Source organism: Lycorma delicatula, chromosome 7 (assembly GCF_047948215.1).
Source record: "Lycorma delicatula isolate Av1 chromosome 7, ASM4794821v1, whole genome shotgun sequence".
Classification (NCBI taxonomy): domain Eukaryota; kingdom Metazoa; phylum Arthropoda; class Insecta; order Hemiptera; family Fulgoridae; genus Lycorma; species Lycorma delicatula.
Window position 1 is genome coordinate 145,256,401 of NC_134461.1, and position 14,671 is coordinate 145,271,071.

Here is a 14,671-nt window from a genome sequence, read left to right on the forward strand (position 1 = left end):
ACGACACGCAAATCGATCAGTCGACGAGCAAACACCAAAGCGTTAACATCACGTAACGTGTTGTTTCTTCGAAAACTTGGTTTCACAGTTTTGGTGAATCGTAATGGCAGGAGCGAATATGTTGGACGTCGGTGAAAGTGTTTCGTTCGACAACACGATCACACAGTATGAATATCATACCCATCTTCCGTACGCTTCTTCAACCTACAACAACAACGATGAAATCCGGATTCCGATACACCAACAAGATGTGTACACGTTACCGCATAAAAGCTATTTGATGGTCGAAGGTGCGTTAACTACTAAAGCAGGCGATAAAAAGGCAACGGAATCGACTTTAACAAACAACGCGATACCGTTTCTCTTCGAGGAGATACGATACGAGATAAAAGGCGCGGAAATGTGTCGCGTACAAAAGTTAGGAATAACGACAACGATAAAGAATATTCTTTCCTTGCGTAAAAGCGAAGAAAATATTTTGGAAAATTTCGGGTGGAAGTTCAAAGCTACGGATAAGTTCGATTTAGATGAAACCACTGGAAGATTTTGTTTCTACGTACCGCTGCGTATGCTGATGGGTTTCGCCGAAGACTACAAACACATAATATTGAACGTCAAACAAGAATTGGTCTTGCTTAGATCTTCCAGCGATGTGAACGCATTAGTGTCTTCCAAAGAGGCACCTGATTCCAAGTTGAAGGTGACTAAGATAGCGTGGAAAATTCCGTATGTTCACGTTGCCGATACGATGCGATTGCAATTGTTGAAGGTCGTAGAACGAGATAGACCGTTAGCGATTGTTTTTCGTACATGGCAGATCCACGAATATCCGGCTCTACCACAAACAAACATACATTCATGGACGGTAAAAACATGTGCGCAAACGGAGAAACCGAGATACGTGATATTCGGTTTACAGACGGACAGAAAGGATAAAGCTACAAAATCATTGACGCTCTTCGATATGTGCGAGTTGGTAAACGTTCATCTGTATTTGAATTCACAGTACTATCCATACGACAATCTACAGGGAGATGTGAATATGATGTATGAAATGTTCGCCAGCTTTCGGTCCGCCTATTATAACAAACCGGAGGACGAATGTCCCGCTTACAGTTTGGCGGATTTCAAGGCCAGTGTACCGTTAATTGTTATCGACTGTTCCCGTCAGAACGAATCGCTTAAAACGGGAACAGTAGATGTACGTATCGATTTCGATACCAAAAACAATATACCAGCCAATACGACTGCCTACTGTCTCATTATACATGATAGCATCGTCACATACACTCCGCTCACTGGAATAGTGAAAAAGCTTATGTAATGCGGGAGGTATTTAAAATCGATCAATTAGACGGAGGGGGTGGTCTGGAAAAGGAAGGTAAAAAGCAAATATTAGCTACGTGGCGACGGTTTACGAAATGGTTGATAACATTTAGTATATTTAAAACAGGTATAGCAGTTGGTATAATTGTAACACTATTATTGGGTGACTCTTCACATGAATCTTGTACAACGATCAAACCGATACGGTGTAGAGTTACTTTTTCTTTACAATCACCGGTTAACATACCGTTAGTATGGTGTAATTCATCGTCTGTGGAGGTGTTGCCCATTTTTTTACAACGCTACCGTATCACCACCATCATCTTCAAAAAACCTGTCTGCTGACGTAGTTAGCAACATCACTACATCGTTACCTTCAGCGAAGACAACAGTATTACCAAAAGTAAATACCAACAAAACCACATCGAAGAAGAAGACCATAGTGAATGTAACGACATCAGTATTACCAAAGGTAAAGATCAACAAAACCACACTGAAGAAGAAACCCATAGTGAATGTAACGACATCATTACCTTCAGCGAGGACAACAGTGTTACCGAAGGTAATCGCTACCAACATCTCATTACCTAATATAACGTTGCATGAACATGATGATGACTATGATGGTCCTCTAAAAGAGGATGAAGAAGACGAGGTGGTGGGGATAACCCCCTCCACTTCCACACTGACATAGAAAAAAAGACGGTTACGATAGACGACGCAGAACGTCAGTTGAGTGTCAGTCATGGAGGGAGGAGGAGTGTCGAGTTCATCAGACGATCAGCAGTTGTTACCGATCGCTGAAGAGACATTACATAACGATATTGAAGATCAGTCTTCATTAGTTAATAAGAAAAAAAAGAAAACATCTACGAAGCCGTCAAAAAAGAACGGCGGTGAACAGAAGAAAAAGAAACCGCGTAATAAGCCGTACGAACGACCGTCGACGAGTGAAAACACTAAAAGGTCAAAAAAAATACCTAGCAGTAAGAAGACGATACTGTCAAAGAGGAGTGACGAAAGACAAGAGGTCGTGCGTACCACCATTGCTCTTAAATAAGGACGAATTAGCCAAACACGGTATTTACTGTTCCTTTGATGACGTATACTAATCTTTATACGATCGCACACAGTAAATATTTGGTGTGTTTATGGTGGGGAGGGGTGCATCCCCACCACAATTGTAAGTACACCTTAATAAACGTCTAAAGAACATACGTCGATCCTCATACGCAAGTGAGTTGTCGTCATGGACGGAGTTATCGAGTATCACGGCTTTCTTGGTAAACGCGGAGAGTTTATAATCAAAGAACTCGCTGTTGTCGGAGAAGAATGCTATATGCTTCTTCACTTTCGATCACCGTATCCAAAGTCTGAGTTACCATCTAAATACAAACGGATGGCTGGATGGTTGGAGAGAAATTTTCACAAAATCAATTGGGATTACGGTGAGGCAGTATACAGTGATGATATCATGAAGGCGTTTTGTTCACAATTCGGTACGATATACACTAAAGGACTGGAGAAAGCAGATTTCTTACGTCGATTTCACTCCGACGTACGTGAGATACCGGAGAACGCACCAAAACCTAAACATAGTTACATAGTAAATTGTCCATACCACAACCTCCATGCTGGTGGAAAATGTGCGTTGCATACGGGTTGTTTCTACATGCAGTGGTTGAAGTACTCGAATAAGTCGTTGGATCTGGCGAGAGAGGCCGATCGTCTGCGTACTTTTGAACATACAGACGCTAAAAATAAAGACGAGCTGGCTAAAAACGGTTATTACTACTGTTTCGATGACATGCACATCAAATGTTGTTGGTGCAACGAAACGATTGACTCGTCTCAACACTTGGTGCGATGTCGAAACTGCATAAAAGAAAACGTTCCTCTTTCGTTCGAATCAATTGTTCCACGAAGAAAGAACAATCTGTCGTAATGTTTGTGACAGAAACTACATAAAAAAAATAAAAAAATACAAAAAAAATCAAAAACATCGAGTGTTTTATAGTAGGCCTATCGGGGAGAGATTTCACTCGTGTAAAAAAAAAATCTCAACGCGCCACGGTTACTACCTCCTGGGTGGTGTGGAAATGTAACCGACGAAGACAATGCGGTAGATGTATAGAGAGTTTAAAAGGGAACTAATACTTAATTCCATTAACAGTTCAACGATGGATGTAGATATATCCGCATCGGTTTGGGTGGTTAGATTTTTTCCACGTCGTCGTGTAAGATCGTTGCGACATCTGACGAAACTTACATCTACAGCGTTTCCGCACGCTACAAGTATAAGTGTGGACGTTGATCGATTCAATACGGTTAGAGTGCATTTCAGCTACGCAGCCACATACGCTGAACTTCACAACGGATTTCAGGAATATTTAGACAGCTTAAAAATCGATACTGTAGACGGTTTGTGTAGACATTATATTCACTATTGCAACGATGAAAACGTTTACCGATTCGGTTAACGAATTGCGATTTATTGCATCGCATATTTGTAAATATAGTTTTATCATGCTTGTCGCACACTCTGTTCACTGTTGCGGTGAAATAATACATACCGTCGATTGTAAGAAATTTGGTTACAGCGGACGTGGACTACCGAAATACCTTTGCTCCTGTGAAATGATTATTGAAAACGCAAAAAGGATGTACACTATGGTACGCGATAATGAATATGAGCTGTTATGGAAGAATCAATTCGCTTGTTCAGTCATCGATGATAGCGGTCTATATCGGTTGTTTTGTAAAATTGCCGACAAGAGTAATGCGGATGACAAAGGTATGTATACGATACCGTCATCGTCGTCAACCGATCAGTCGAGTGTAAACTCTGCGAGTGTGAGGATGGATGCCGTATCGTTTGTTAACGCTTTCAACGATGGTTCCAAGGCCCGCGACATGATGTGGTAATAGATTTATCTACTATCGGATTATGTTGCAAATGGTGAGGAGAGTGTTTAACAAATTCGGGTTTAGAACGTTGTTGACTTTTTTTTAAAAAGAATGGATGTAGTTTCAAATCATACAAAATGCAGTTAGGATATTTTTATATCAGATGGTTGTTTTTCCCACGTTGTTCGTGTGTTGGGTGGGGGGGGGGAGAATAGGGTGTGGCTCATGTGGTGGGGATGTTCTTATAAATATAGCGTAAACGCGCGAATTAGTTTATTCTTTGAGAAGCGCACGAAGTGTAAACATCATGATTCCGGTTAGTGAAGAAGATATACGCGTACGTGTCGGGAACCAACGTCTGGCACCTATGTGTTTTAAGTTAAAACACAGTTTTGCATACGTTGTCGATTTATCTGAACACGATTTCGACAAAGACGGTGATAACTTACGGCTACCCTGTGGAATTTCAAACTTCCCGCAAAGGGAAACGGGAAATTCCCACAGGGAGAAAAGGGAAAAACCAACATGGCGGACGCGACACTAACGCTCCCCCCGGGAGGGCTAGGCACTTGTGACGCCGCCCTCCTATTTATACACTACTGAGGTCGGATAAACCGAGGTATTTGGGATGCGGTTTCGAGCCGGGCTAGAACCGGAACGGCTATCACACTGCACCGGGTCTAAATTTCGTACAGTTGCCCATTTCCCGCCTGCGGAAGAGGCTTTGGAGCCTCGCGATGGAGGCATGGCAGCATGAATGGCACTACACGACTAAGGGAAGATCTCTGTATAGATTTATACAGGATCTGGGGGGATGGTATGCCTCGAGTTCATTTTTAAGGGCGGCGGGTGCCCAAGTGCTCACCAACCACGTGAATTTGATGCAATATCTGTTCAGGTTTCGCCTAGCGGCTGATGAGTTGTGTGTCTGCGGGGAGGTCCAGTCGAACGAACATCTAATGTTCGACTGCCCTGCTCTTGGGGGGGGGGGCAGAGACCGGACCACCCTGGAACTTAGAGGTCAGGGGGAAAACTGGCCGCTCATAAACGGCGAGCCAATGTGGCTCGAGCCGCATTGTCGGACCGTGTGGGAGTTCCTCGATGAGGTTGCGATATGTAACCGTCATCGTTAGATTAGTTTAATTAATATGGGATATATTGACTCCAGTAGTGTGTCTGTGGGAAGTCTTCTTTAAAATAATGTCTGCCATCAGCCAGTAATAAGCTCCAAGCGCTTTAAATGGTGGACAGGCACTAGCTGGCAAACAGCGACCGAGGCGTGGCGGCTTAAATTGCCGTCTTTTTAACTTATAACTTCATAGTTTTTAATTTGTAACAAGGGGTGCGCCTCCTCGATCTAGTTTTAATGTGACAAGTGAGCGGTAGGGACACACAAAGCGGGTGCTGTACGGCACCCAGCTTAACCGCTCACGCAAGTTAGGAGCTCACTAGGAGCATTAGGAAAACGAGGTCGCAAATTTGTTTCAGAGGCACAGTAGCCGTTTTTTTGGCACGGAACATTTGGTCTATGCTCTAGGGCGACCGAATGGGGTGGTGGCAGGAGAAATGCCAGCTAACCAAACAATTTATCACAAGTGATAACACGGCTAAACAAATCCGTTTGCTCTATCCGTTTGGCTAACAATCCGTTTGCTCTGATTTCCGTTTGCTCTAACAGATCGGTTGCCAAATTTTTCCGTGTTTCTCACTGTTGCTGTGAGAATTTTGGGGACCATTTTTGCATAAATCTTTCTCTTACAAAGATCTTCAGTTAATATTAGACGAACCGTTTCTCGATCGATGTAGAGTTCTTCTGCAATCATTTTCACGGATAATCTTCGATCAGATCGTACGATTTTACGCACCCTGGTCAAGTTGACATCTGTCCGTGAGGTTGATGGTCGTCCACTGCGGTCTTCATCTTCAACATTCGTTCTGCCTTAACTAAAAATTTTATGCCACCGAAAAACTTCAGCTCTTGACATAAACTCCTCTCCAAAAGCCTTCTGAAGCTTACCGTAAGCTGTCGTCGCGTTTTCACCCGATTTAACGCAAAAAGAAATGGCATACCGTTGCGCAATATTTTGCGGTTTCATTTCTGTGACGAGAGATACAAACACGTCTTCACTTATTACAGCACAACTCACGACTGAGCAGTCGCATCAATGTGCCACTTGGACTAAAGTAGCTTATAGACCAAGGTCAAAGACGTGTGCCTACGCAAGCTGCAGGGTTGCCACATCTTGCAAAGAAAAATCAGTCTCATTACTTTATTGTCGCACCTCGTATTCCAAAAAAAGTTCACTGGCTAACAGGAAAATCACGAAATCATTTAAAACAATGAAATAATCAATGATCGTCGAAATTGTTCTTCAAAATATGTTTATCAAAAGAAAAAACCAGTTATGTAGTGTCTTCACCGGACTAAGTGTTACCAATTTACAGTGATTAGGAAATCTCTTTAATTATTATTTGAGTAATACTGGGTAAGATATAAAGACCTCCCACATTTTGAGGGGTCACTGTGCAGGTTGTAGAGAGAGTAGAGAGGCAGGGTAGGTCTTAAGCAGTTCTACCGTTTTCAGTACCCATCATGAGTTGGACCAGTGAACATCAGGGCTTTGTTGCTGAAGTGTATTATAAGAAAAACCGGTCTGTGATAGCGACTCAGAGAGCGTTCCGTACACTTTTCATGCTCGGTCAAAATGCATCTGTACCAAATTGAAAAACAATTATACTATGAATTTTTAACCTTTGGGCAACCGAATTAACATTGAAAAGAAAATCACCTGGCAGACCTATGGCCATTAGAACACCAGAAAATCTGGAAACAGTAAGAGCATCCATTCACCAATCGCCAAAGCATTCAGTTTATAAGCACGCCACGGCACTGGTGATATAAAGTTGGAGTTTGAGGAGAATTCTGCATGCCGATTTAACACTGCATCCTTACAAAATTATGTTGGCTCAAGAATTCAGTGAGAGAGATCATGCTAGCCATAAAGCAATAAGTGCGGAATATCTTGAACAGGTTCCCACTGCAGCTGTTATTTTATGTAGCGATAAGGCTCACTTCCAACTGAGTAGTGGTAAAAGCAAGCAAAATTTTGCTACTGGGCTGAATGTAACCCTCGTGAATTCCAAGAACAACTGCTTCACTCTCCTCTCATAACCGTTTAGTGTGCAGTTGCCGATTTTGGTGTGATTGGCCTGTACTTTTGTGGCTGCTGACTGGTATGTTGAAATGTTGACCTTTCTGTGCCTTGCTAAGGGTGTTGAGGGAAATGTTCCCTGAGCGTTTGATCTCACCCTGGTTTGATGTCTCCCTGGGCGTTTGGAGAAATGTGGGATAGCCAGCAGAGTCACCAGATTTAAGCCAATGTGACTTTTTCCTTTGGGGATACCTAAAGGAAAAAGTTTCCAAACATCGTCTTCTACCACTTGAGGATTTGAAGGAACGGATCCGACAGGAAATCAATATCACTCTGCCTGAGCTAACACGGAGAATATGAAGAACTTCCAAAAACATCTTCAGCAATGTATTAACAATGACGACCGCTATCTGTCTGATATAATTTTTAAAACCCTCAACCCTCTACGTGATCAGAAGATTGAGGTGTAGATAGCAATATCCATGAGAAGAATAGTCATTACAATATTTTTCTAGAAACAATAATTCAGCTCGTTATTGTGAAACAGTTCACCAGATAACAGGAAGGTAAGCAAGGATGAAATTTATAACATTTAGATTAAACAAGTTGGCACAGTTACACATACAGCCAGGCAATCCATTAAGTTGCTGAAGTACGTTTTTGGAGATTGAATCATTTCTAAGGGCTTGTGGCCACTACATTCTATGGACTTAAGCATGCTGGATTTTTATTTCTGGGGTTATAAGTATACAGTTATAAGTATTTCAGATATATACAGTAATGTTTGTCAAGGAAAACCTCCACATCTTCTCGGAACTTCAAACTGCTATTCGTGATTTCACCAAGAACAAGCCACTAAACAAAACCGTGACAGTCTTAGACAACAAGAAGAAATGAGAGCAGATATATCTGGCTGTTCATAAAAATTATTTTCAGGTGCATTAGTGTATGACGGGTGTATAGTTACTTTTTGAACACAATGTATATCAGTCAAATAGAGCAAGTTAATTATTAATATCTAACTAGCACCTTCAAACAATAAATTTTCAGGTATTCCAGTTGGAACACATAATTCTCAGAAAATAATTGGATTACAAATTAATTTTTAAACATCTTTAGAGCTCAATAACATAAACGAACCATAAAGAATTAGAACAGCAGATTATTTAAATGAAAATGCCACAAATCAAATTTGTTTTAGCATAATTACATTATAATAATAATAATAAATGTTCAGTTTTCAATAACAGACACATGGAACACAATTAAAATGTCTACAGAGTTACTTACAGATAAAAAATTAAATATCATCAAACCACCATTTAGTTACTGCTATTATTGTACAAACTAGTAAAAATCATTATGTAAGACAGTTAATTAAAATAATAAAAATTAAACTACCATAAATAAACATACCTACCATTCAAAATTAGTAATGTATTGGTAATTGTTTTGTGAGCAGATGTCAATTATTTTAGAAAGTAATTCATCTCTATACGTTGTACCTTTAGCTTTATCCATATGTACCATTAACTTCTTAACTATTTCCATTAGTTTTCTTTGAGACCTAAAACAAAAATTTTTAATTAATAACTCCCAAGTTTTTATTTTTAATTTCATTTGAGTACAAGTTATCCATAATCTTTGTCTAGAAGAAAACAAAATTAGATTTACATCGTATCAAAAATATTGCTTTGCATCAGAATTTTATAAATTCTTTTCTATTTTTGCAACAAACATTCTGAAAACAGCAAGGATCAAAGACAGATTCATTGATCAAATATAAACATAAAACTACAAGGCTTAAGAAGCTGGAGAAGAAAGATCTCATTAACACAAAAAGTAACTGATAAAAACACACTTTCCGCTTAACTTGTCATGATTATTAAATATTTATTATGCCTACATATATTCTCGTAAAAGTATACTGTCATCTCTTGGACCTCCCTCAAAAAGTCAGAATGAGTTTTTAAGATAGAAATGGGCTGTCAGACCATTATCTTGTGACTGGCACCTGTACTTATGAATTATATAGACCGATATTTAGAAAATTAAATATGTTACTTTATCCTTGTTAAAAAGAATGTTCAATTATTCTTAAAAAAAAAGAAAGAAAGAAGAACAATAACAACCGCCTTTAGCAAACCAGACAAAAAACTGTTTTCATGTAACTCAACACAAAATTTCAGCATAAGAGAAATGGCTTTATTATATTTCTGTTACCATTTTTAATAGATTACCAAACCGTTTGAAAAATTTCCACCCTATTTATTTGGAATACAAATAAAAGATTTTCTTTCACACAAAAAGTATTACTCTGTCGATAAACTTTTAAATAGTACTATTTAAAAATAAAAGCATGATGATCTATCTACACCCCATTCAATGTGTACATAATATGTGATCAAAATAATTTTCAATAGCATCTTCTGAATTTTGAAGTTTTTTTTTAATATTTTGTAACTTCTAGTATTTAATTAAAAATTTCATGTATTTTTATTAAAATATTAATAGACTTTAATCATTTTTTTCTACATTTATAATTTATCTTTAATGATGTGATCCATATATTATTATGTAACAATCAGATAACATTTTACTTATTTACCGCACACAGTAACAACATATCATCTTACTCATTGACTCACTATTGCATAAATTAAATAAAAATAATAAAACAAAAATACATCACAAAAAACAAAGACTGGAGAAAATAGCTCGCTTTCATATACCATTCAGAACGTAAAGGGAAACAATAAGTTAAATATTAAACACAATTACCAATTAAATATAACATCCCTGAAAATAGAACTGCTCTGACAGCACATTTTACTGAAACAAGATCCAGCTTCAGAGGTGTAATGAATATTAAAAGTCCTCCTTGGAATATAACAATCATCATTTGAGAACTGTCTCGTAGATGCATAACATGAATCTACCGACGTTAACAAGAACCTTCACATTAACCACAAAAAGACCACACTAAAACGTGCTTTAACTAATATATAAATATACAAAAGCACACCATACAACTAAACGAGCGCAGATCCAACACACATTCTGACCGATTTCTAAATTGTATCTGGCTAACACAAAAGAAAAATTCCTACCGATAACATCAACTGAAGCTTGCAAACAGCAGTGTCAGACATTAAAAATGCCACTACAGCATTTTCTTAATTAAGCTATGACATAACTTAATGTTATGATTTTAAGTTTTAAAACTGAAAATGTTACGATAAAAGTTTCAAAACTTACTTTAATAAGGTCTGTTTGATTTGCCATCAAAAATGTCAATAGATATTAATTACCACCGATCATGGAAAAACAATCAATATGTTGCAATTAATGTAAAAAAAAAACTGTAATAAGCAAAATAAGTTTCAATAATAAAAAAAGAAAGAAATGAAAAATTTTCTACCAACCAACAGAAAATACAATAATTCTATAACCGAGACACAATTCATTCTAAATTATGTTGATTATAAAAATTAACAAGAAGAGAATCGGTGTAAAAGGGCAGTTACAGTGACTTATGAAGTCTCTTCAGAAAATAACTGAACATTTTCAATTACACGCCAAGGAAGATATTTAGTGATGAGCAGTTGGCACCATTGTGTTCCGCATAATCTCCTCTATAACCATATGTTCTTGAAATGCTGATATCTCGTTTAGTTTTCATGTTATTATTATTTGAGTGGAGCGTGTTTAAGTGCTAGTAGTGATTTTTGTAATGTGTGATTTTCGAGAGCAATGATATAACGTAAAAAGTTTTGCGTGAAATCGGGGAAAACTTTCACATGACATTTCAACTTTTGAAACAAGCTTACAGAGATGATGCTCTGGGTCGTACGTGATTTTACAAATGGTTTTCACGATTTAAAAGTGGTCGCCAGTCAACTGAAGATGACCCTTGACCAGGAAGCCCTTCTACTTCAATTGATGACACCTGTGTTTAGAAAATCAATGATTTGGTATGTGCAAATCACCGATCGATTGTTAAAGAACTTGCAGAAGAGGTTAGCATCTCAATTGGATCATGCCGTGATGTTTTGACTGAAAAATTGAAGTTTACCCTTAGGTAAACTACTGATGTCGGTTCAACGTAGCAACCGCACCAAGGAACTTACACACGGTCCGACAATGCGGCTCTTGCCGCTTGTGAGTGGCCAATTTTCCTCTTGACCTGTAAGTTCCAGGGTGGCCCGGTCTCTGCCCCCCACCAACAAGAGTAGGGCAATCAAACATCAGGTGTTCATTTGACTCGACCTCCACGCAGACACATAACTCATCAGCTGCCAGAGGCAACCGAAACAGATATTGGTTTAAATTAACATGGTTGGTGAGGACCCGGGCACCCGTTGCCCTTAAAAACACGCTCCAGGCAAATCATCCCCCCAGATCCTGTATAAACTTATACAACGATCTTCCCTTAGTCGTAGTGTGCCATTCCAGCTGCCATGCTTCCATCACAAGGCTCGCAGCTTCTTCCACAGGCGGGAGACGGGTTTAAATGAACGAAATTTAGATCCAGTGCATTGTGATCACCGTTCCGCTCCGGTACTGGCCCGGCTCGAAACCGCATCCAAGTACTTCGGCTCCCTACCTCTTCGCAATCTCCACATAGCTGCCCGAACTTTCACCACTAAATCGACTAGAAGATCCTTTCCCAAATGGTGGTACCCTGGTAGGAGATTGTTTTAAAAACACCAGTGCATACAATTAAGGCTCTGCGCTGGGCACTCCTTTAATTTTGACAAGTGCTCTCTCTATTCATATCCAGCCTATGCGCCCAAACTGGCGCCGCGTATGAGGTCATGCTTTCGAAGACTCGCTGTTATAGCTAGGGATCCAGCAGAAGCTCACACTTGTATTACATTAAATCATCGTAGAAATAACAGACTGAATCTCACAGGGAACATATAGTCGAAAGTACAAGTTACTAATTGTCTGAAAGGAACTCGTGGAATCTGAACAGAAAAGTATGTGACGATATGTTTGTAATTATATTTAAGCCTTATTAATAGCATACAGCTCTGCAAAAAAACACTGACGATGCTGGTAAGGCCAAACATGTATGTTCTATGACAATATGCTTTTGTAGTTTGACAACTACAAAGCACATCCAACAGAATTACTGTGTTTAGAGCCATCTGTATAAACTATAGCCTCCGGATTCATATTATTTAAAATAATATAAAATTCTTGTTGTAAGATATTCTGATTCGCATAACTATTTATGTTATTGACAAAAACTAAAACAGTAATTTATAAAAAAAAAGGAGAGAGTGAGAGAGCTGCCAAAGAGAATAATATTAAGATCTGTAGATAATTATATGTCTATAGAAACCTAGGCGCTAAGCTCTGATGCCTAGCATGGCACTAGTCTGGGGTGTTCCTCATCTTGATTACGATGTGGGATGGAGAACACCATGTCAAAGGGGTTGGATAATTTGGTTGCACTTTAATTTAAGCTACATGGGAGCACATCATTAAGCCTGTCTATACCAAAGAGTTGGCTTACTACTGTTCACTAAAATGCATGCAACAGTGCTTGAACCAAACACACCAGTAACAAGATGGGCAAATGAATGATGGACTGCAGTGAGCATTCTCGTTTGAGCGGTGGCTCGTGCAGACAAATATGCCACACAGGGACGGACCAGAGCTTGGTAGAATCGTAACATTCATTCTTGATCAGCCATCCAACGAGTATTAGACAGAAGTCTCAGCATGTCTAGCATTTTTACATATTTTACCTTCAGCTCCTTTAAATGTGACAATTTGTTTCAAAACAAAATCTTAAAATTCTAATCTGGGTGCATGGTTCACATAAAAACAGATGAGGTCAACATCTTCCCTCAACCGAGAAAAGCAGATGCATTTTGTTTTCTCTGGCAAAACAGGCAATGTTTTAATAGATCCCTTCACAAAGATCATGGTTGTTTGCTGTGTTAATTGGTGTATTGAATTTTATATGATAGCGTTTGATTGAAGTCGTTTTCAGTAAACCAGTCTTAGTAGCAGAAGTAACCATTCTCCTTGCCTGTGCTCAATGTTGCAATAGCAGATGTGTGGGACTTTACTTAGTCTAAAAGACCCTTTACCATTTTGGTTAGTTTTTTGTACAATAGATGTTTTAATATTTAGAATAGAAGTGTACCTCGTCAAAGTGTATCTTTAATGCAGTAGATACCTTCATGAATAAATGTGAAAGTAGTAAACAATCACTGAGTAACTTTGATCAAGGGGCTAACTTTGATTTAGAACATAGTAAATTAGATGTAATTAGAAGGTTGGAGTGTATAAAGTGCATATATAAAGATTAACAACCGTAGCCCTTAATAGAGGCATCAGAAAATCCATGTAATTTAATAGAATGAACTTTACTGTTATTAAACTTTGGATCTATTTATCTTAAATGACTCGATTAGATGTAATTGATTATACAGTGAAAGCCACTGTATTAATGGTTTGGGTAATATTTTGTCCTAGTCAATTGTGAGTTTACATAATAATTGCATAAACTGGTTATATGAAAATATAATAGGGCCAATGAGTCGTAGAGGATCACAGACACCTGCTATGATAGAAAGAATATCACTTTTAGTATAAATTTTAAAACTGATAGAATGAGCGATTTGGAAATTTAGTGTATATGACTTGTTGTTCATACAGTACATATGTTATGATCTTGATTAGATGGTATGGATGAATTATGTTTAGACATAGAAGTACTGCAGTTGTTAGAATACCATCTGTGAAGTGAAAACCCATACTGTTGTAATAATTTGGAGATATCATTCTTTAACTGAATAACTTCATTTAGGTTATCTGAACCTAGAGGTCCACAAGTTACGGTTTGTAGTGCGTAATGCTTTATCTCTTGTTTTGGAGAATTATGCCAGAGAATCCGTTGTAAATTAGAATCACTGGATTTAACTAATACCTGTCGATACATCTTTTTTATGTCTGAGGTAATGAAATAATTATGAATCTGAATCTTAAAATAGAAAATAAATTTTGTTGGACAACAGGTCCACCTGATAGATTATCGTTAAAATCTAAAATAGAGTATCGTTTATCTCTAAAATCACTAGAGATAAACCGCTAGTGATTTTAGAGAACCATCAAAGACCACACAAAGGTTGGTTGTTAAGACTAGTAGATTTAAATACCGGATGATGGGGTAAATAACATACATTTGATTTGTCGATTAACATGTTATCGGAGTTAAGTAATAACATATGACCCAAGTCATAATAGTCATGCTTAAGATTGAGATC

General features: G+C 38.3%; 1 protein-coding gene across 5 annotated transcripts in view; it reads right to left on the reverse strand.

The window, feature by feature from the left end:
* Positions 1-14,671, reverse strand: part of LOC142327283 (uncharacterized) — a 45,337-nt gene that overhangs the window by 16,154 nt on the left and 14,512 nt on the right. For all 5 annotated transcript variants that reach the window (XR_012756956.1, XM_075370181.1, XM_075370185.1 and 2 more), the window contains exon 2: positions 8,806-8,952. Coding sequence is in view for 2 of the 5 variants with exons in the window: in XM_075370185.1 (XP_075226300.1) it covers positions 8,806-8,808 (3 nt within the window). In the remaining 3 variants the exon portion in view is untranslated. The remainder of the gene's footprint in view (positions 1-8,805; positions 8,953-14,671) is intronic.